This window comes from Pristis pectinata, chromosome 2 (assembly GCF_009764475.1).
Source record: "Pristis pectinata isolate sPriPec2 chromosome 2, sPriPec2.1.pri, whole genome shotgun sequence".
In the NCBI taxonomy this organism is placed as follows: Eukaryota; Metazoa; Chordata; class Chondrichthyes; order Rhinopristiformes; family Pristidae; genus Pristis; species Pristis pectinata.
Window position 1 is genome coordinate 721159 of NC_067406.1, and position 19847 is coordinate 741005.

Below are 19847 nucleotides of genomic sequence, written 5' to 3' on the forward strand. Positions count from 1 at the left end.
GTAGTGAAGACTTCTTCCTTGCCCCCAATGTCCAAAATAAAGGTGGACCCATTATTTCTGATAACCCGGAACGGCCCCTTGTATAGTCGTTGCAACGGTGCCTGTGGTGTGCCCCTGCGAATGAAAACAAACTTAGTTTCGTAGTTCCATGGGCTCACAGGATAGGGACTGACCACGTCACGAAGTGGGAATTGGTGCCAAGCTGCCGAGCCTCTCGCGCAGTCTTCCTAGGACTGCCGCGAGTTGTTCCTCTTGCCCCCTAAGGGCGGGTATGAACTCCCCTGGGATGACCAGGGGCGCACCATACACGAGTTTGGCTGATGAAGCATGGAGATCCTCCTTGGGGGCAGTGTGTATGCCGAGCAGGACCCAAGGAAGTTTGTCGACCCAGTTAGGACCTTTCAGGTGTGCCATCAGGGCTGATTTCAGATGGTGGTGGAAACATTCTACCTACCCGTTTGACTGAGGGTGGTAGGCCGTGGTGGTGTGCAGCTGCGTTCCTAGCATGTTAGCTAGTGCAGACCAGAGGCTGGAGGTAAACTGGGCGCCTCTGTCTGAAGTGATATGGGCCAGAACACCAAAGCGCGAGACCCAAGTTGTGAGCAGCGCCTGGGCGCAGGAATCGGTCGTGATGTCTGAAAGAGGGGTTGCCTCTGGCCACCTCGTGAACCAGTCCACGATGGTAAGGAGGTACCGCGCTCCTCTTGAAACGGGCAGGGGACCAATGAGGTTGACGTGAATGTTGTTGAACCTTCTACGGGTAGGCTCGAACTGCAGTGGCAGGACCTTGGTGTGTCGTTGGATTTTTGATGTCTGAGAGTGCGGACAAATCTTGGCCCACTCCCTGACCTGTTTGCGCAGGCCGTGCCAGACGAACTTGCTGGCGACTAGTCGGACAGTCGATTTGATGGACGGGTGCGCCAACCCGTGTACCGAGTCGAAAACACCTTTCCGCCAGGCTGCAGGAACGATAGGGCGGGGCTGACCTGTTGCGACGTCACACAGGAGGGTCCATTGACCTGGGCCAACTATAAAATCTTGGAGCTGCAGGCCTGAGACTGCGGTTCTGTAGCTGGGCAGCTCGTCGTCAGCTTGCTGTGCGTCAGCCAGGGTCGCGTAGTCTACACCCAGGGACAGCCTGTGGATGGTCGATCTGGAGAGCGCGTCAGCAACGACATTGTCCTTTCCGGAGACACGTTGGATATCCATTGTGAATTCAGAAACGTAGGACAAATGTTGCTGCTGGCGGGCTGACCAGGGATCGGAGACCTTAAAGAAGGCGAAAGACAATGGCTTGTGGTCAGTGAAAGTAGTGAAAGGCCTGCCTTCTAAAAAGTACCGGAAATGCCGGATCACCAGGTACAACACTAGTAGCTCCCGATCAAAAGCGCTGTATTTAAGTTTGGGTGGCCTAAGGTGCCGGCTGAAAAACGCCAAGGGCTGCCAACAGCCTTCAATTAGTTGTTCCAGTACCCCACCGATCGCGGTGTTGGATGTGTTCACCGTGAGGGCGGTTGGGATGTCTGTCCTGGGGTGTACCAACAACGTCTGTTAGAGCTTCTTTGATCTTAACGAAGGCAGCTGCAGCCTCGTCATCCCAGGCGATGTCCTTGCCCTTGCCAGACATCAGCGAGAACAAAGGGCGCATGATATGGGCTGCTGCAGGGATGAAACGATGGTAAAAGTTGACCATCCCAACGAACTCCTGCAGGCCTTTGACTGTGTTGGGACGGGCAAAATGGCGGATAGTGTCTACCTTGGCAGGTAGGGGTGTTGCTCCCTCGCTGGTGATTCTGTGGCTAAGAAAATCAATAGAGTCGAGCCCGAGTTGGTACTCGGCCGGGTTGATAGTGAGGCCGAAATCACTGAGACGGGAGTACAGTTGGTGGAGGTGGGCAAGGTGTTCTTGGCGGTTACAATGTCATCTAAATAAATGAACACGAAGTCCAGGTCGCGGCCTACCGCGTCCATCAGCCGCTGGAAAGTCTGCGCGGCGTTCTTAAGGCCGAACGACATTTGAAGGAATTTGAAGAGGCCGAACGGAGTGATGTGCGCAGTTTTGGGGACATCGTCAGGGTGGACGGGGATTTGGCAATATCCCCGGATGAGGTCCACCTTGGAGAAAATGTGGGCCCTGTGTAGGTTTGCCGCAAAGTCCTGGATGTGAGGGATGGGGTAGCGGTCTGGGGTGGTGGTATTGCTCAGCCTGCGGTAGTCGCCTCAGGGCCTCCACCCGCTGGTGGCTTTGGGGACCATGTGCAGGGGGGAGGCCCAGGGGCTGTCTGACCTGTGAACGATCCCCAGCTCCTCCATGCGGCGGAACTCCTCCTTCGCCAGGTGGAGCTTGTCTGGAGGTAGTCGTCGTGCTCGGGCGTGAAGGGGTGGCCCTGTTGTAGTGATGTGGTGCTGCACCCCGTGTTTGGGCATCGAATTCTTGAACTGAGGTGCCAGAACCGATGGGAACTCGGCTAGGAGCTTGGTGAACTCGTTGCCAGACAGGTAAACGGAGTCCAGGCGCAGGGCTGGTAGGATGGCTTCTCCCAGCGAGTAAGTTTGGAAGGTTCTGGAGTGCACTAGCCGTTTCCCTCGTAGGTCGACTAACAGGTTGTGGGCCCGGAGGCAGTCGGCTTCCAGGAGTGGCCGGGTGATGCCAGCAAAGGTAAAGTTCCAGGTAAAACGGCTGTTGTTGAATTGTAATTGGACTGTACAGGTACCGAAAGTCCGTATCGTTGTGCCGTTTGCGGCTTTGAAGGTGGGTCCCTGTAGCCTGCTTTGAGTGTCGCGGCCAGTCGGAGGTAAAACACTGACCTCTGCTCCAGTATCGACGCCCAGACTGCTTGTCCCAAACGAATAGGAGGCTGTGTTGGTGGCCAGCCGCTGTAGCCATCAGCGGCGACTGGCCCTGGTATTTCCCTGAAACTTGCAGGGTGGGCAGCATCGCCAGGCCTCCACGCCCCACCTCTGATGGTAGAAACACAGCTGGTCGTCAGTGTCGTCTTCTGTGTTTCTGGGGTGTGGTCGCTTGGCTGCTGGGACTGGTTTAGGTAGGCGTTGGGCACGCGGTCTGGTGATTTGGCCGACGGATGAACCGCTCTCGCGTTTGGCCCTCCACAGGACATCTACCCGGGTGGCTACCTCACGTGGATTGCTGAAGTCGGCGTCGGCCAACAGCAGGTGAATGTTGTCGGGCAGCTGTTCGAGGAAGGCCTGTTCAAACATTAGGCAGGGCTTGTGTCCCTCAGCCGAGGCCAGCATCTCGTTCATCAGGGCTGATGGGGGTCTGTCCCCCAGGCCGTCGAGATGAAGCAGGTGGGCGGCGCGCTCATGACGGGAGAGGCCAAACATCCGAATGAGAAGGGCCTTGAAAGCTGGGTACTTATCTTCCTCCGGAGGAGACTGGATGAAGTCTCCAACCTGGGCAGCTTTCTCCTGGTCCAGGGGGCTGACCACGTGGTAGTACTGTGTGGAGTCGGAGGTGATCTGCCGCACTTGGAACTGGGCTTCAGCCTGGTCGAACCACACGCGGGGCCGAAGTGTCCAAAAGGTGGGCAGCTTGAGTGCCACTGCGTTGGCTGCTGTGTTGTCGGTCATTGTGAGGGTCCAAAATCCATTTGGACCGTCAGGGTCACCAATATAGCGGCTGCTACCGCGATGCGAGAATAAAGACACGAGTCTGCAAGCTGTAGAACAAGACTGATTTATTTTCCCGCCTTGCGCGGGCCTTTTAAGCGGCATGGTTCCTGCCCTCCGAAAACGGAAATGACGTACACACTACGTCATCAAAACTTTTCGTGCGTGTGGGTTCTCACCTGTTGCTCGGGGAAGACGAAGGCCCAGTGCCACCCTGGGCCTCGCCGCTCTGACAACGCGTGCCCTGACCACCGAGCCGGTTCGCTTGCGCAGACGGTGAGTCGCCACAGGAAGGTGTTCTGAGAGATTGGATATACAAGTATTTGGACAGCCAAAGGCTGATTAAGGATAGTCAGCATGGCTTTGTGCATGGTAGATCGTGTTTCACGAATCTTGTAGAGCTTTTCGAGGAGGTTACCAAGAAAGCAGATGAAGGAAAGGTTGTGGATGTTGTCTACGTGGGAGGTTAGTTCAGAGGGGTCAGACACTAGGTATCCATGGAAAGGTTGTAAACTGGATTTGAAATTGGCTGTGTGGGAGAAGACAGAGAGTGGTTGTGGATGGTTGTTTCTCAGACTGGAGGCCTGTGACTAGTGGTGTGCCTCAGGGATCTGTGTTGGGGCCATTGTTGTTTGTTGTCTATATCAATGATCTAGATGATAATGTGGTAAATTGGATCAGTAAGTTCACTGATGACACTAAGATTGGAGGTGTTGTGGACAGCGAGGAAGGCTTTCAAAGCTTGCAGAGGGATCTGAACCAACTGGGCCAGAAAATGGCAGATGGAATTTAACGGAGACAAGTGTGAGGTGTTGCATTTTGGAAGGACAGATCAAGGGAGGACATACACAGTAAATGGTAGGGCACTGAGGAGTGCGGAGGAACAAAGGGATCTGGGAGTTCAGATACATAATTCCCTGAAAGTGGCGTCACAGGTAGACAGGGTTGTAGAGAAGGCTTTTGGCATCCTGGCATTCGTAAATCAAAGTATTGAGTATAGGAGTTAGGATGTTATGGTGAGGTTGTATAAGACATTGGTGAGGCCAAATTTGGAGTATTGTGTACAGTTCTGGTCACCTAACTATAGGAAGGATATTTGTAAGATTGAAAGAGTGCAGAGGAGATTTACTAGAATGTTGCCGGGTCTTCAGGAGATGAGTTAAAGGGAAAGATTGAGCATGTTAGGACTTTATTCCTTGGAGCGGAGAAGAATGAGGGGAGATATGATAGAAGTATATAAAATGATGAGGGGCATAGACAGAGTTAATGCGAGTAGGCTCTTTCCACCTAGATTAGGGGAGATAAGTACGAGAGGACATGGCTTTAGGGTGAAAGGGGAAAGGTGTAGGGGGAACATTAGAGGGAACTTCTTCACTCAGAGTGGTGGGAGTGTGGAATGGGCTGCCATCTGATGTGGTAAATGCGGGCTCGCTCTTAACTTTTAAGAATAAATTGGATAGATACATGGACAGGAGGGGTCTAGAGGGTTATGGACAGGGTTCAGGTAAATGGGACTAGCGGAATAACATTTCGGCACAGACTAGAAGGGCTGAATGGCCTGTTTTTCTGTGCTGTAGTGTTCTGTGGTTCTATGGGTGTGGTGCATGACGGGGTGCGGTTCAGTCCGTGACGGGGTGCGGTCTGTAACAGGGTGAGGTGTGGTGTGTGATGGGGTCCGTGATGGGGTGCGTTGCCTGACAGGGTGCAGTCTGTGACAGGGTGTGATCCATGATGGGATCCGTGACGGCGTGCAGTCCGGTCCGTGATGGGGTCCGGTCCGTGACCAGGTGGGGGTGCGGTGTGTGACAGGGTGCGGGACGGGGTCCAGTGCGTGACGGGGTCCTTGATGGGGCACGGTCCAGTCCGTAATGGCATGCGGTGTGTGATGGGGTGTGGTCTGGTCCGTGACCAGGTGCGGTGTGTGACGGGGTCCGTGACGGGGTGCTGTCCGTGACTGGGTCCGGTGCGTGATGGGGTCCGTGACGGGGTGCTGTCCGTGACTGGGTCCGGTGCGTGATGGGGTCCGTGACGGGGTGCGGTGTGTGACGGGGTGCAGTGTGGGTTGCGGTCCATGACGGGGTCTGTGACGGGGTGTGGAGTGTGACGGGGTTCGTGACGATGTGTGGTCCATGACGGGGTCCGTACAATGTGTGGTCCATGACGGGATTCGGTCCGGTCTGTGACCAGGTGTGGTGTGTGACAAGGTCTGTGACGGGGTGCGGTGTGGTCTGTGAAGGGGTGCGGTGTGTGACGGGGTGCGGTGTAGTCCGTGACGGGGTGTGGTGTGTGACTGGGTGCGTGACGGGGTGCAGAGCGTGACGGTGTGCAGTGCATGATGGGGTGCGGTCCGTGACGGAATCCATTCTGTGACCGGGTGCGATGTGTGTCCGGGTGCACTGTGTGACGGGGTGCAGTGTGTGATGGGGTCCGTGACGGGGTGCAGTGTGTGACGGGGTGCGATGTGTGACAGGGTGCAGTGTGTGATGTGGTCCGTGACGGAGTGCAGTGTGTGATGGGGTGCGGTCCGTGACGGGGTGCGGTGTGTGACGCGGTCTGTGACGGTGCGGTGTATGCTGGGGTGCAGTCCGGTCTCTGACCAGGTGCAGTGCATGACAGGGTCCGTGGCGGGGTGCATTCCAGTCTGTGACCAGGTGTGGTGTGTGACGGGGTGTGGTCTGGTCCATGACCAGGTGCGGTGTGTGACAGGGTCTGTGACGGGGTGCGGTGTGGGGTGCGGTGTTTGATGGGGTGTGAGACGGGGTGCAGTCTGTGAACGGGTCCATGACTGGGTGCGGTGTGTGATGGGGTCTGTAGTGGGGTGCGGTCCGGTCCGTTACCAGGTGCAGTGTGTGATGGGGTCCGGTCCGTGACGGGGTGCGGTGTGTGACGGGGTCCGTGATGGGTCACAGTCCAGTCTGTGACGGGGTGTGGTTTGGTCTTTGATGGGGTGCAGTGTGTGATGTGGTGCAGTTCGTGACGGGGTGCGGTCCAGTCCGTGACGGGGTGCAGTCTGCGTTGCAGTCCGTGACGGGGTGCGGTCTGTAACCGGGTCCGTGACAGAATGTGGCCTGTGATGGGGTCCATGACGGGGTGTGGTCTATAACCAGGTCTGTGACAGGGTGCGGTCTGTAACCGGGTCCATGATAGGGTGTGGCCTGTGACGGGGTCCGTGACGGGGTGCGGCCTGTGACGGGGTCCATGACGGGGTGCGGCCTGTGACGGGGTCCGTGACGGGGTGCGGCCTGTGACAGGGTCCGTGACGGGGTGTGGGCCGTGACTGGGTGAGGTCCGGTCCATGACTGTGTGTGGTGTGTGACGGGGTGCCGTCCGTGACGGGGTGCTGTCTGTGACGGTGCGGTGTGTGGCAGGTATGGCCCGAGCTCCAAGCAGCAGTACTGGGACAACCTCAAGCGCCTCTTTGGCCGGTTGCAGCATGTGCTGCCGCCCAGCTGTCTGGTCATCTGGAGCCTGGCTATGCCCCTGGGCCATTCTCTCAAGGGGGGCTTCCTGCTTCCAGAGGTAAGACAGGGCAGGGGACAGTGTGTGGTGGGAGGGGTGGGGGAAGGTCGGTGGGTCAGGAGGTCATGTCGGGGATTCTGGGGTAGTAGGGTCAGGCAGTGGGAGGTCAGGGGTCAGTGTGTGGGTCAGGGGTCAGAGGGCGGTGTGGGGAGGGGTCAGAGGAGGTGTGGGAGGGGTCGGGTGCAGTGTGGTGGGGTCAGGGGGCAGTGTGGGGGTCGGGGGATGTTTGGGGGTCGAGAGTCAGTGGGGGGGGGTCGGGTGGGGTGGTGTTGGGGGTGTCAGGGTCAGGGTGTAGTGGGGGGTAAGGAGTCGGTGTGGTGGGGTCGGGGGCAGTATGGGGCTCAGCAGTCAGTGTGGGGGGTCAGGGGCAATGTGTGGGGGTTGGGGGGCAGTGTGTGGGGGTCAGGAGTCTGGGGGGGGGTCGGGCAGTGGGGGGGTCGGGGGGTGTGGCCTCAGGCCCTATGTCCTGACCTTCTTGTCCATGCGCCCAGCTGCAGCCACAGTGCCAGAGCCTGCGCATCGACGTGATGGAGGCGAATTTCCACGGGGCGCGGCTGGCGGCCGATCACGGCTTCGACGTGCTGGACCTGCACTTCCACTTCCGGCTGCGGCTGAAGCAGCGAGCGGCCGACGGCATCCACTGGGACCAGCTGGCACACCGCACCATCACCCACCTCCTGCTGCGGCACATCGCCGAGGCCTGGGGGGTGTGTGTGCTCGGGCGGCGGGCCCCAGGTAACCCCCCGCTCTCCCCTCCGCCTCCCCCTCCCCTTCCTCCTCCTCCCCCCCTCCTCCTCCCCTCCTCCTCCCCCCTCCCCCTCCCCCCCCCCCCCCCCCCCCCTCTCCCCCCCCCCCTCCTCCCCCTCCCCCCCCCCCTCCTCCTCCTCCTCTCTCTCACCCTCCTCCTCTCTCCCCCTCCTCCTCCTCCTCTCTCCCCCTCCTCCTCTCTCCCCTCCTCCTCCTCCTCCTCCCCCCCCCCTCCCTCTCCTCCTCTCCACTCCCCCCCTCCCCTCCCCCTCTCTCCCCTCCCAACCCTCCCCTCTCCCCTCCTCCCCCCCCCCCCCCCCCCCCCCCCGCAGCGGAGAGTGGTGGTTCACGGGGGGGGGGGGGGGGGGGGGCAACCATTGGTTGGGTAATGGAGTTCCGTGGGTTGGGGGTGGTGCTGTACTACAGTGGTGGGGGTGGGGATATTCAGTGTCACCTGCTCCCATTTAACCCCATTTGTTCCAGCCCTGGAGCAGTCGGAATTCGGTGCCCGAGGACCCGTCCTTCTCGGCTGCAGCGGTTCTGAGGAAACCCGCTTTGTCTCCGACCTGCCCGAGTCTGGTCCAGGATACACGAGCTTCAGCAATGCCTCTGGCCCTGCCGGTAGGTTGCTCATCTCCCTGGGGCTTTGTACAGCCGGACCTGCACTGTTCTCTGGGGCCGTGTACAGCCGGCCCCACACTGTTCCCTGCGCTGTGTGTTGGCCAGGACTCCTTCTCCTGTCTTCCTGACTGGATTTCTGAGCAGTTAGTTGACTGGCGAGACTGGGGAGGTACCAGGGAGGACAGAGGACCTTGGAGCAGAACTAGGCCATTCGGCCCATCGAGTCTGTTCCACCATTCCATCATGGCTGATTATTTTCCCTCTCAACTCCATCCTCCTGCCTCTTCCCCATAACCTTTGACACCCTCACTAATCAAGAATCTATGAAACTTCGCTTTAAAGAAACCCAATGACTTGGCCTCCACAGCCCTCTGTGGCAATGAGTTCCACAGATTCACCACCATCTGGCTGAAGAAATTCCTCCTCATCTCTGTTCTAAAGGGACGTCCTTCTATTTCTGAGGCTGTGCCCTCTGGTCCTAGACTCTCCCACTGATGGAAACATCCTCTCCACGTCCAGTCTATCCAGGCCTTGCCATGAGATCCCCTCTCATCCTTCTAAACTCCAGCAAGTACAGGCCCTGAACCATCAATCACTTCTTATACATTAACCCTTTCATCCCTGGGATCATTCTTGTAAACCACCTCTGGACCCTCGCCAATGCCAGCACATCCTTCCTTAGATACGGGACCCAAAACTGCTCACGATATTCCAGATGTGGTCTGACCAACGCCTTATAAAGCCTCAGCATCACACCCTTGCTTTTATATTCTAGTCTGCAGGGTCCAGGGAGCTGCAGCAGAAGGTGATGGTTATTTATGGGTGGGGGGGCACCGGGGAGGTGTGGATGGAGGTGGTGGTTATTCACGGGTGGTGAGTGGGGGGCACGGAGGAGGTGCGGTGGGAGGTAGGGGTGGGGGGGACCAAGGAGGTGCAGTGTGGGGTGGTGGTTGTTCATGGGTGATGGGGTCCGAGGGTGTGGGGGGGTGACTGGGGAGGTGCGGTGGGAGGTGGGAGTTGTTCATGGGTGGGGGGAGGTGGGGGGGACCAGGGAGGTGCAGTGGGGAGGGTGGTTGTTTGCAGGGTGGGGGGCCATGACCCACCCCTCCTGTTCTTCGATTGTGTGCCTTTAAGGAATAAACCTCTTTTGCAAAGTTAGCCTCATCTGATTGGACGTTGCCCACCTGCCCTCCCAATCGACCACAGCCCCTCCCCTCGTGCTTCCTTCCTTTGTGTAGCCACATCACCTTCCAGCTCGTGTTGTGATCACTCTTCACCGGCAGCCCTTTCTCATGACATCAAACCAGACTCAAACGGCCTGTTCCCTCCAGCGCTCCTGAACATGTGGATCTGGGAAACATCTGGGATACATTCCCACCCAGGACCTTGTGGGGGTGGGGTGTGGTTCACCAGGCAACCCCCGACACCCCGACCTGTTCTCCACTTCCCCACAGGGTGGTTCGAGAGGGTTGCTGCGTGGAAAGAGTGTGGGGGGATGAGGAGGGGTCTTTGGGTCAGGGGAGGGGTGAGGATTGTGGTCTGTAGGATGGGTGGGGATGGGCTCTTCTCAGGGAGTCGGGGGTGGGGTATGGGGGTCCGTGATCAGGGGTGGGGGATGGGGGTCTGTGGGTCCGGAGATGGGGGTCCTTGGGTCGGGGGTTGGGAGTCCGTGGATGGGGGGACGGGGGTTGGGGATGGGGGTCTGTGGGTCAGGGGTGCGGGTGCTTGGGTCGGAGGGTGGTGCTCAGTACAGTGGTGGGGGTGGGGATATTCCGTGTCACCTGCTCCCGTTTAACCCCGTGTGTGCTGGGTTGCGTTCCAGCCCAGATGCCGTGGGAATTCGGTGCCCGGGGACCCGCCCCTCTCGGCTGCAGCAACCCTGGGGAAACCCGCTTCGTCTCTGACCTGCCCAAGTCTGGTCTGGGATACATGAGCTTCAGCAACGCCCCTGGCCCTGCCGGTAGGTTGCTCATCTCTCTGGGGCCGTGTACAGCCGGGCCCGCGCTGTTCCCTGGGGCCGTGTACAGCCGGGCCTGCGCTGTTCCCTGGGGCCGTGTACAGCCGGGCCCGCGCTGTTCCCTGGGGCCGTGTACAGCCGGGCCCGCGCTGTTCCCTGGGGCCGTGTACAGCCGGGCCCGCGCTGTTCCCTGGGGCCGTGTACAGCCGGGCCCGCGCTGTTCCCTGCGCTGTGTGTTGGCCAGGTCTCCTTCTCCCGTCTTCCTGACTGGATTTCTGAGCAGCCAGTTGACTGGCGAGACTGAGGAGGTACTGGGGAAGGCAGAGGACCTTGGAGCAGAACTAGGCCATTCGGCCCATCGAGTCTGTTCCACCATTCCATCATGGCTGATTTATTTTCCCTCTCAACTCTATTCTCCTGCCTCTTCCCCATAACCTTTGACACCCTCACTAATCAAGAACCTATCCACAACAACTTCAAATACACCCAATGACTTGGCCTCCACAGCCATCAGTGGCAATGAATTCCACAGATTCACTGCCCTCTGGCTGAAGAAATTCCACCTCATCTCTGTTCTAAAGGGACGTTCTCCCTTCTCTCCTCTTCCATCGGGCACGAGATACAGGAGCCTGAGGGCACGTACCACCAGACTTAAGGACAGCTTCTACCCCACTGTGATAAGACTATTGAACGGTTCCCTTATACAGTGAGATGGACTCTGACCTCACGATCTACCTTGTTGTGACTTTGCACCTTATTGCACTGCACTTTATCTGTAGCTGTGACACTTTACTCGGTACTGTTACTGTTTTTACCTGTACTACCTCAATGCATTCTGTATTAACTCAATGTAACTGCACTGTGTAATGAATTGACCTGTACGATCGGAATGCAAAACAAGTTCTTTACTGTACCTCGGTACAAGTGACTCTAATAAACTAATACCAATACCAATATTCTGAGGCTGTGCCCTCTGGTGCTAGACTCTCCAACTACTGGAAACATCCTCTCCACGTCCAGTCTATCAGCCTTTCAATATCCAGTAGGTTTCAATGAGATCCCCTCTCATCCTTCTGAACTCCAGTGAGTACAAGCCCAGAGCCATCAATCACTCCTCATATGTTAACCCTTTCATCTCTGGGATCATTCTTGTAAACCTTCTCTGGACTCTTAGATACGGGGCCCACAACTGCTCACGATGCTCCAGATGTGGTCTGACCAATGCCTTATGAAGCCTCAGCATCACACCCTTCCTTATAAATTGTAGTCTGCGGGGTCTGGGAAGCTACAGCGGGAGGTGGGGTTTGTTCACGGGTGGTGGGTGGGGGGACACGAGGGAGGTGCGGCGTGAAGTGGGGGTGGGGCGTGACTGGGGAGGTACAGCAGGGTTTGGTGGTTGTACACGGATGATGGGGGTTGGGGGAGGTGGGGCTGGGGAGTGGACGGGGAGGCGTGGCGGGAGGTGTGGGTTGTTTACGGGTGGGGGGAGGTGGGGACCATGGCGGTGTGGCGGGGTGTGGTGGTTGTTCACGGGTGATGGGGGGTGGGGGGTGACTGGGGTTGTGCAGCGGGGGGGGGGTGTGGTTGTTCGTGGGGTGGGGGGGCACGACCCCCCCCCTTCTTCTCTTTGTTTTTTTGTCCCTTTAAGGAATAAACCTCTTGCAAAATTCACCTCATCTGATTGGACGTTGCTCACCTGCCCTCCCAATCGACCACAGCCCCTCCCCTCGTGCTTCCTTCCTTTACGTAGCCACATCACCTTCCAGCTCGTGTTGTGATCACTCTTCCCCGGCAGCCCTTTCTCATGACATCAAACCAGACTCAAACGTCCTGTTCCCTCCAGCGCTCCTGATCATGTGGATCTGGGAAACATCTGGGACACATTCCCATCCAGGACCTTGTGAGGGTGGGGGGTGGTTCACCAGGCAACCCCCGACACCCCGACCTGTTCTCCACTTCCCCACAGGGTGGTTCAAGAGGGTTGCTGCGTGGAAAGAGTGTGGGGGGATGAGGAGGGGTCTTTGGGTCAGGGGAGGGGTGAGGATTGTGGTCTGTAGGATGGGTGGGGATGGGCTCTTCTCAGGGAGTCGGGGGTGGGGTATGGGGGTCCGTGATCAGGGGTGGGGGATGGGGATCTGTGGGTCCGGAGATGGGGGTCCTTGGGTCGGGGGTTGGGAGTCCGTGGATGGGGGGACGGGGGTTGGGGATGGGGGTCTGTGGGTCAGGGGTGCGGGTGCTTGGGTCGGAGGGTGGTGCTCAGTACAGTGGTGGGGGTGGGGATATTCCGTGTCACCTGCTCCCGTTTAACCCCGTGTGTGCTGGGTTGCGTTCCAGCCCAGATGCCGTGGGAATTCGGTGCCCGAGGACCCGCCCCTCTCGGCTGCAGCAACCCTGAGGAAACCCGCTTCGTCTCTGACCTGCCCAAGTCTGGTCTGGGATACATGAGCTTCAGCAACGCCCCTGGCCCTGCCGGTAGGTTGCTCATCTCTCTGGGGCCGTGTACAGCCGGGCCCGCGCTGTTCCCTGGGGCCGTGTACAGCCGGGCCCACGCTGTTCCCTGGGGCCGTGTACAGCCGGGCCCGCGCTGTTCCCTGCGCTGTGTGTTGGCCAGGTCTCCTTCTCCCGTCTTCCTGACTGGATTTCTGAGCAGCCAGTTGACTGGCGAGACTGAGGAGGTACTGGGGAAGGCAGAGGACCTTGGAGCAGAACTAGGCCATTCGGCCCATCGAGTCTGTTCCACCATTCCATCATGGCTGATTTATTTTCCCTCTCAACTCTATTCTCCTGCCTCTTCCCCATAACCTTTGACACCCTCACTAATCAAGAACCTATCCACAACAACTTCAAATACACCCAATGACTTGGCCTCCACAGCCATCAGTGGCAATGAATTCCACAGATTCACTGCCCTCTGGCTGAAGAAATTCCACCTCATCTCTGTTCTAAAGGGACGTTCTCCCTTCTCTCCTCTTCCATCGGGCACGAGATACAGGAGCCTGAGGGCACGTACCACCAGACTTAAGGACAGCTTCTACCCCACTGTGATAAGACTATTGAACAGTTCCTTTATACAGTGAGATGGACTCTGACCTCACGATCTACCTTGTTGTGACTTTGCACCTTATTGCACTGCACTTTATCTGTAGCTGTGACACTTTACTCGGTACTGTTATTGTTTTTACCTGTACTACCTCAATGCACTCTGTACTAACTCAATGTAACTGCATTGTGTAATGAATTGACCTGTACGATCGGAATGCAAAACAAGTTCTTTACTGTACCTCGGTACAAGTGACTCTAATAAACTAATACCAATACCAATATTCTGAGGCTGTGCCCTCTGGTGCTAGACTCTCCAACTACTGGAAACATCCTCTCCACGTCCAGTCTATCAGCCTTTCAATATCCAGTAGGTTTCAATGAGATCCCCTCTCATCCTTCTGAACTCCAGTGAGTACAAGCCCAGAGCCATCAATCACTCCTCATATGTTAACCCTTTCATCTCTGGGATCATTCTTGTAAACCTTCTCTGGACTCTTAGATACGTGGCCCACAACTGCTCACGATGCTCAAGATGTGGTCTGACCAATGCCTTATGAAGCCTCAGCATCACACCCTTCCTTATAAATTGTAGTCTGCGGGGTCTGGGAAGCTACAGCGGGAGGTGGGGTTTGTTCACGGGTGGTGGGTGGGGGGGCACGAGGGAGGTGCGGCGTGAAGTGGGGGTGGGGCGTGACTGGGGAGGTACAGCGGGGTTTGGTGGTTGTACACGGATGATGGGGGTTGGGGGAGGTGGGGCTGGGGAGTGGACGGGGAGGCGTGGCGGGAGGTGTGGGTTGTTTACGGGTGGGGGGAGGTGGGGACCATGGCGGTGTGGCGGGGTGTGGTGGTTGTTCACGGGTGATGGGGGGTGGGGGGTGACTGGGGTTGTGCAGCGGGGGGGGGGGTGTGGTTGTTCGTGGGGTGGGGGGGCACGACCCCCCCTTCTTTTTGTTTTTTTGTCCCTTTAAGGAATAAACCTCTTGCAAAATTCACCTCATCTGATTGGACGTTGCCCACCTGCCCTCCCAATCGACCACAGCCCCTCCCCTCGTGCTTCCTTCCTTTACGTAGCCACATCACCTTCCAGCTCGTGTTGTGATCACTCTTCCCCGGCAGCCCTTTCTCATGACATCAAACCAGACTCAAACGTCCTGTTCCCTCCAGCGCTCCTGATCATGTGGATCTGGGAAACATCTGGGACACATTCCCATCCAGGACCTTGTGAGGGTGGGGGGTGGTTCACCAGGCAACCCCCGACACCCCGACCTGTTCTCCACTTCCCCACAGGGTGGTTCGAGAGGGTTGCTGCGTGGAAAGAGTGTGGGGGGATGAGGAGGGGTCTTTGGGTCAGGGGAGGGGTGAGGATTGTGGTCTGTAGGATGGGTGGGGATGGGCTCTTCTCAGGGAGTCGGGGGTGGGGTATGGGGGTCCGTGATCAGGGTTGGGGTGTGGGGATCTGTGGGTCCGGAGATGGGGGTCTGTGGGTCATGGGTGGGGTGTCCTTGGGTCGGGGGATGGGGGGACGGGGGTTGGGGATGGGGTTCTGTGGGTCAGGGGTGCGGGTGCTCATTACGGTGGTGGGGGTGGGGATATTCCGTGTCACCTGCTCCCGTTTAACCCCGTGTGTGCTGGGTTTTGTTCCAGCCCTGGTGCCATGGGAATTCGGTGCCCGAGGACCCGTCCCTCCCGGCCGCAGCAGTCCTGAGGAAACCCGCTTTGTCTCCGACCTGACTGAGTCCATTCCAGGATATATGAGCTTCAGCAACGCCCCTGGCCCTGCTGGTAGGTTGCTCATCTCCCTGGGGCCGTGTACAGCCGGCCCCACGCTGTTCTCTGGGGCCATGTACAGCCAGCCCCGCGCTGTTCCCTGGGGCCGTGTACAGCCGGCCCTGCGCTGTTCCCTGGGGCCGTGTACAGCCGGCCCCGCGCTGTTCCCTGCCCCATGTACAGCCGGTCCGGCACTGTGTGTCCGTGTGATGGCCAGGGCTCTGTTCTCTGTAGGTAAAGGTCAGGGGTATTATTGTGTACCTCGTGATTTTATAAACTCTACAAGGTCCCCCCTCAGCTTTCTATGTCCCTGTAAGCACAAACCCAGCCTGTCCAAACTCTCCTTGTAACCACAGCCCTCCTCCTGGTGAATCCCTTCCTGCGGTGTAGTGACCAGAACTGTGCACAATGCTCCCTGCCGTCTAACCAATGCTCTGACCAGCTGCAGAATCATGTTCCAAATCTCCACCTTGGCTGATGAAGGCAAACATACCAATTGCTGCCTTCACTACCTGGTCCACCTCTGTCACCACCTTCAGGGAGCTATGGACTTGCACCCCAACATCCCTCTGTACATCAACATTGCCGAGCTCCCTGCTGTTTACTGTGAGCAGTGAGCTGATGTTTATTGCCTGCAGTCCTGGTGTGTCTGCAGTTGTTTGCACACTGCGCGGAATCTGTGTCTGGGAGCGACTGAAGGTGCACTAAGCTTGGTTGTCCCAATGCAGGAAAGGTATCAAAGAATGCAGAGAAAATTTACACAGATGTTGCCGGGACTTGAGGACCTGAGTTACAGGGAAAGGTTGAATAGGTTAGGACTTTATTCCCTGGAGCGCAGGAGAATGGTCTTATAGAGGTATACAAAATTATGAGGGGTGTAGATAGGGTGAATGCATGCAGGCTTTTCCCGTAAGGCTGGGTGAGACTAGAACTAGAGGTCATAGGTTTAGGGTGAAAGGTGAAATATTTAGGGGGAATCTGAGGGGGGAGCTACTTCACTCAGAGGGTGATGTGAGTGTGGGACGAGCTGCCAGCGGAAGTGGTGGATGTGGGTTCAATTATAACATTTAAGAGAGGTTTGGATAGGTGAATGGATGGGAGGGGTTTGGAGGGATATGGTCTGGGTGCCGGGAGATGGGACTGGGCAGAAGATCAGGTCGGCATGGACTAGATGGGCCGAAGGGCCTGTTTCTGTGCTGTAGTGCTCTGTGACTCTGTGGAGGCAGCAGCCTGGGTTGTGCCTTCACAGAAGGCTGTGCCGTCCCTGTGGGCCTAAACCCCCTCCTTTGTTTACATCTCCACTGTGAAAGCTTTAATCAGTGAAGAGTAGCTTGTGTCTGACTAACAATGGCATACAGAGGGAGAGCACAACGCAGGCTGTGGGTTTTAGTAAGGCCGTGTACTGGGTTGATCAGGCCTTCAGGAAGGAGTCAGGTGGAGTGGGCGGGAAATGGTGGGGGATGTTCTCCATTTGGGGAGGACAAATGGTGAGAGTACACGGTGAGCGGTAGGATACCGAGAGGTGGGAGGAACTGAGGGGCGCGGGAGACCACGTCCACAGAGGGAGCAGGACACAGATAAGGTGGTTCAGAAGGCAGGTGGGGTACGCCTTCATCGGCTGAGGCACAGAGTGTCAGCACAGGGAGGTGTTACAGGAATTGACAGGCACTGGTGAGGCCACAACTGGAGCCCTGTGTATGGGTCGGTCACCTCAGAGCAGGACGGGTGTCCCAGCACCAGCAGAGGATCATAGAGTCAGAGTCATACAGAACAGAAACGGGCACTGCTGCCCAACCTGTCCGTGCTGACCAAGGTGCCCGTGTAAGTCAGTCCCATTTGCCAGCATTGGGCCCATATCCCTCTGAACCTTTCCTATCCACGGACTTGTCCGAGTGTCTTTTAAATGTTGTTAGTGTACCTGCCTCACCCACTTCCTCTGGCAGCTCATTCCACATACGGACCACCCTCTGGGTGAAGAAGTTGCCCCGTGGGTTCCTATTAAATCTCTCCCCGCTCATCTTAAAACTATGCCCCTAGTTCTTGATTCTTCAATCCTGGTCAAAAGACTTAGTTTGTTCACCCTATCTATGCCCCTCATGATGTTATACGCCTCTGTAAGGTGTGGCATTGGTATTGGTTTATTATTGTCACTTGTACCGAGGTACAGTGAAAAGCTTGTCTTGCATACTGATCGTACAGGTCAATTCATTACACAGTGCAGTTACATTGAGTTAGTACAGAGTGCATTGATGTAGTACAAGTAAAAACAGTAACAGTACAGAGTAAAGTGTCACAGTTACAGACAAAGTGCAGTGCAATAAGGTGCAAGGTCACAACAAGGTAGATCGTGAGGTCATAGTCCACCTTATTGTATAAGGGAACCATTCAATAGTCTTATCACAGTGGGGTAGAAGCTGTCCTTAAGTCTGGTGGTACGTGCCCTCAGGCTCCTGTATCTTCTACCTGATGGAAGAGGAGAGAAGAGAGAATGTCCCGGGTGGGTGGGGTCTTTGATTATGCTGGCTGCTTCACCAAGACAGTGAGAGGTAAAGACAGAACCCAAGGAGGGGAGGCTGGTGTCCGTGACGCGCTGGGCTGTGTCCACAACTCTCTGCAGCTTCTTGCAGTCCTGGGCAGAGCAGTTGCCGTACCAAGCCGTGATACATCCAGATAGGATGCTTTCTATGGTGCATTGGTAAAAGTTGGTGAGAGTCAAAGGGGACAAACCAAATTTCTTTAGCCTCCTGAGGAACTTCCTCACTCTCCTGTGTTCCAAGGAATAAAGACCCAGCCTGGCCAACCTCTCCCTATAACTCAGGCCCTCTTGTTCTGGCAACATCCTCGTAAATCTTCTCTGCGCTCTTTCCAGTTTAACCATAACAGGGTGACCAAAACTGTACACAGTACTCCAAGTGCGACCTTACCAATGACTTATACAACTGCAACATAACTTCCCAACTCCTGTACTTCAATGCCTGACTGAAGAAGGCCAGCGTGCCAAATGCCTTCTTCACCACCCTGTCTACCTTTGACTCCACTCTCAGGGAACCATGTACCTGTACTCCTCAGTCCCTCTGTTCTACAACACTCCCCAGGGCCCTACCTTTCACTGTGAAAGTCCTACCGATTTGACTTCCCAAAATGCAACACCTCCCACATCCAAATTAAACTCTATTTGCCATTCCTCGGCCCACTGACCCAGCTGATCAAGATCCTAGAGCAATTTTTGATAACCACCTCCAATGTCCACTGTACCATCTCAGTATGATCTGCAAATTTACTAACCTGCCTTGTTACATTCTTAATCAGATCACTTATATAAATGACAAAGAGATAGAACTTGTAGCTCTAGGCATGCTCCCTTATAGCTCTGTCCATTCTTAAGCTCCCTCCTGGCTACCGTGTAACTCTCCAGAGCCATGTCTGATCCATGCTTTCTAAACCTCAGGTAAGCTTCTTTCTTCCTTTTGACAAGATATTCTACATCTCGTGTCCACTGGGGGGGCAGGGTGGAGGGAGAGGCAGTCGAGTCGCCCTACTACCTGCTCCTTGCGTAGCGGAACCAAAGGGGTTAAATTATGAGGATGGGTTCTAGACGAGGCTTTTACTCAATGGGGTATAGAAAATTGTTTGAAACTAAAATGCTGTGGATACTTGAAATCTGAAATTAAAAATAGAAAATGCTGGCAGTGCTCAGATAATTGTGGTGCATGTAATGTTACCTCTGATTCTCTCTCTGTTTGCCTGACTTTTGAGTATTTCCTCCATTCTGTGTATAAAATCATGAGGGGCATAGACAGGGTGAATGCACACAGTGTTTTCCCCAGGGTTGGGGAATCAAGAACTAGAGGGCACAGGTTTAAGGTGAGAGGGGAGAGATTTCAAAGGGACCCAAGGGGTAACTTCTTCCTGCAGACAGTGGTGGGTATATGGAATGAGCTGCCAGAGCAAGTGGTTGAGGCAGGTACAATAATAACGTTTAAAATGCATTTTGGACAGGTACATGGGTAGGAAAGGTTTAGAGGGATATGGGCCAAAGACGGGCAAATAGGACTAGTATCTTGGTTGGCATGGACGATTTGGGCCGAAGGGTCTGTTTCTGTGCTGTATTACTCTATGACTCAATCACGGTTCCTTCACTCTACTATCCTTACCCTGCCTCAATGGGACAACCCTATCCAGGGTCCAATGCAAGTACTCCCTAAATAACCTCCACGTTTCCACTGTGCACTTCCCCAAGAACATCTGTTCCCAATTTACGCTCCCAAGTTCCTGCCTAATGGCATCATAATTCCTTCTCCCCCAGTTAAATACTTTCCCATATTGTCTGCTCCTATCCCTCTCCAAGGCTATGGTAAAGGTCAAGGAGTTTGGTATTGGTATTGGTTTTGGTTTATTATTGTCACTTGTACCGAGGTACAGTGAAAAACTTGTCTTACAAACCGATCTTAGAAGTCAATTCATTACACAGTGCAGTTACATTGAGTCAGTACAGAGTGCATTGATGTAGTACAGGTAAAAACAATAACAGTACAGAGTAAAGTGTCACAGCTACAGAGAAAGT

The 19847-nt window shown here is 55.9% G+C and overlaps 2 protein-coding genes across 2 annotated transcripts in view; one reads left to right on the top strand and one right to left on the bottom strand.

Moving 5' to 3' along the window:
- The window catches only part of fam113 (family with sequence similarity 113), a 31936-nt gene extending 15956 nt beyond the window's left edge, over positions 1 to 15980 (top strand). The window contains exons 5-11 of the mRNA XM_052032699.1: positions 6999 to 7149; positions 7641 to 7884; positions 8380 to 8517; positions 10340 to 10477; positions 12809 to 12946; positions 15161 to 15517; positions 15922 to 15980. Coding sequence (XP_051888659.1) covers positions 6999 to 7149; positions 7641 to 7884; positions 8380 to 8517; positions 10340 to 10477; positions 12809 to 12946; positions 15161 to 15517; positions 15922 to 15980 — 1225 coding nt within the window. The remainder of the gene's footprint in view (positions 1 to 6998; positions 7150 to 7640; positions 7885 to 8379; positions 8518 to 10339; positions 10478 to 12808; positions 12947 to 15160; positions 15518 to 15921) is intronic.
- A 2907-nt stretch (positions 15981 to 18887) lies between these two features.
- The window catches only part of LOC127579782 (dynactin subunit 1-like), a 73369-nt gene continuing 72409 nt past the window's right edge, over positions 18888 to 19847 (bottom strand). The window contains exon 10 of the mRNA XM_052032711.1: positions 18888 to 18944. Coding sequence (XP_051888671.1) covers positions 18888 to 18944 — 57 coding nt within the window. The remainder of the gene's footprint in view (positions 18945 to 19847) is intronic.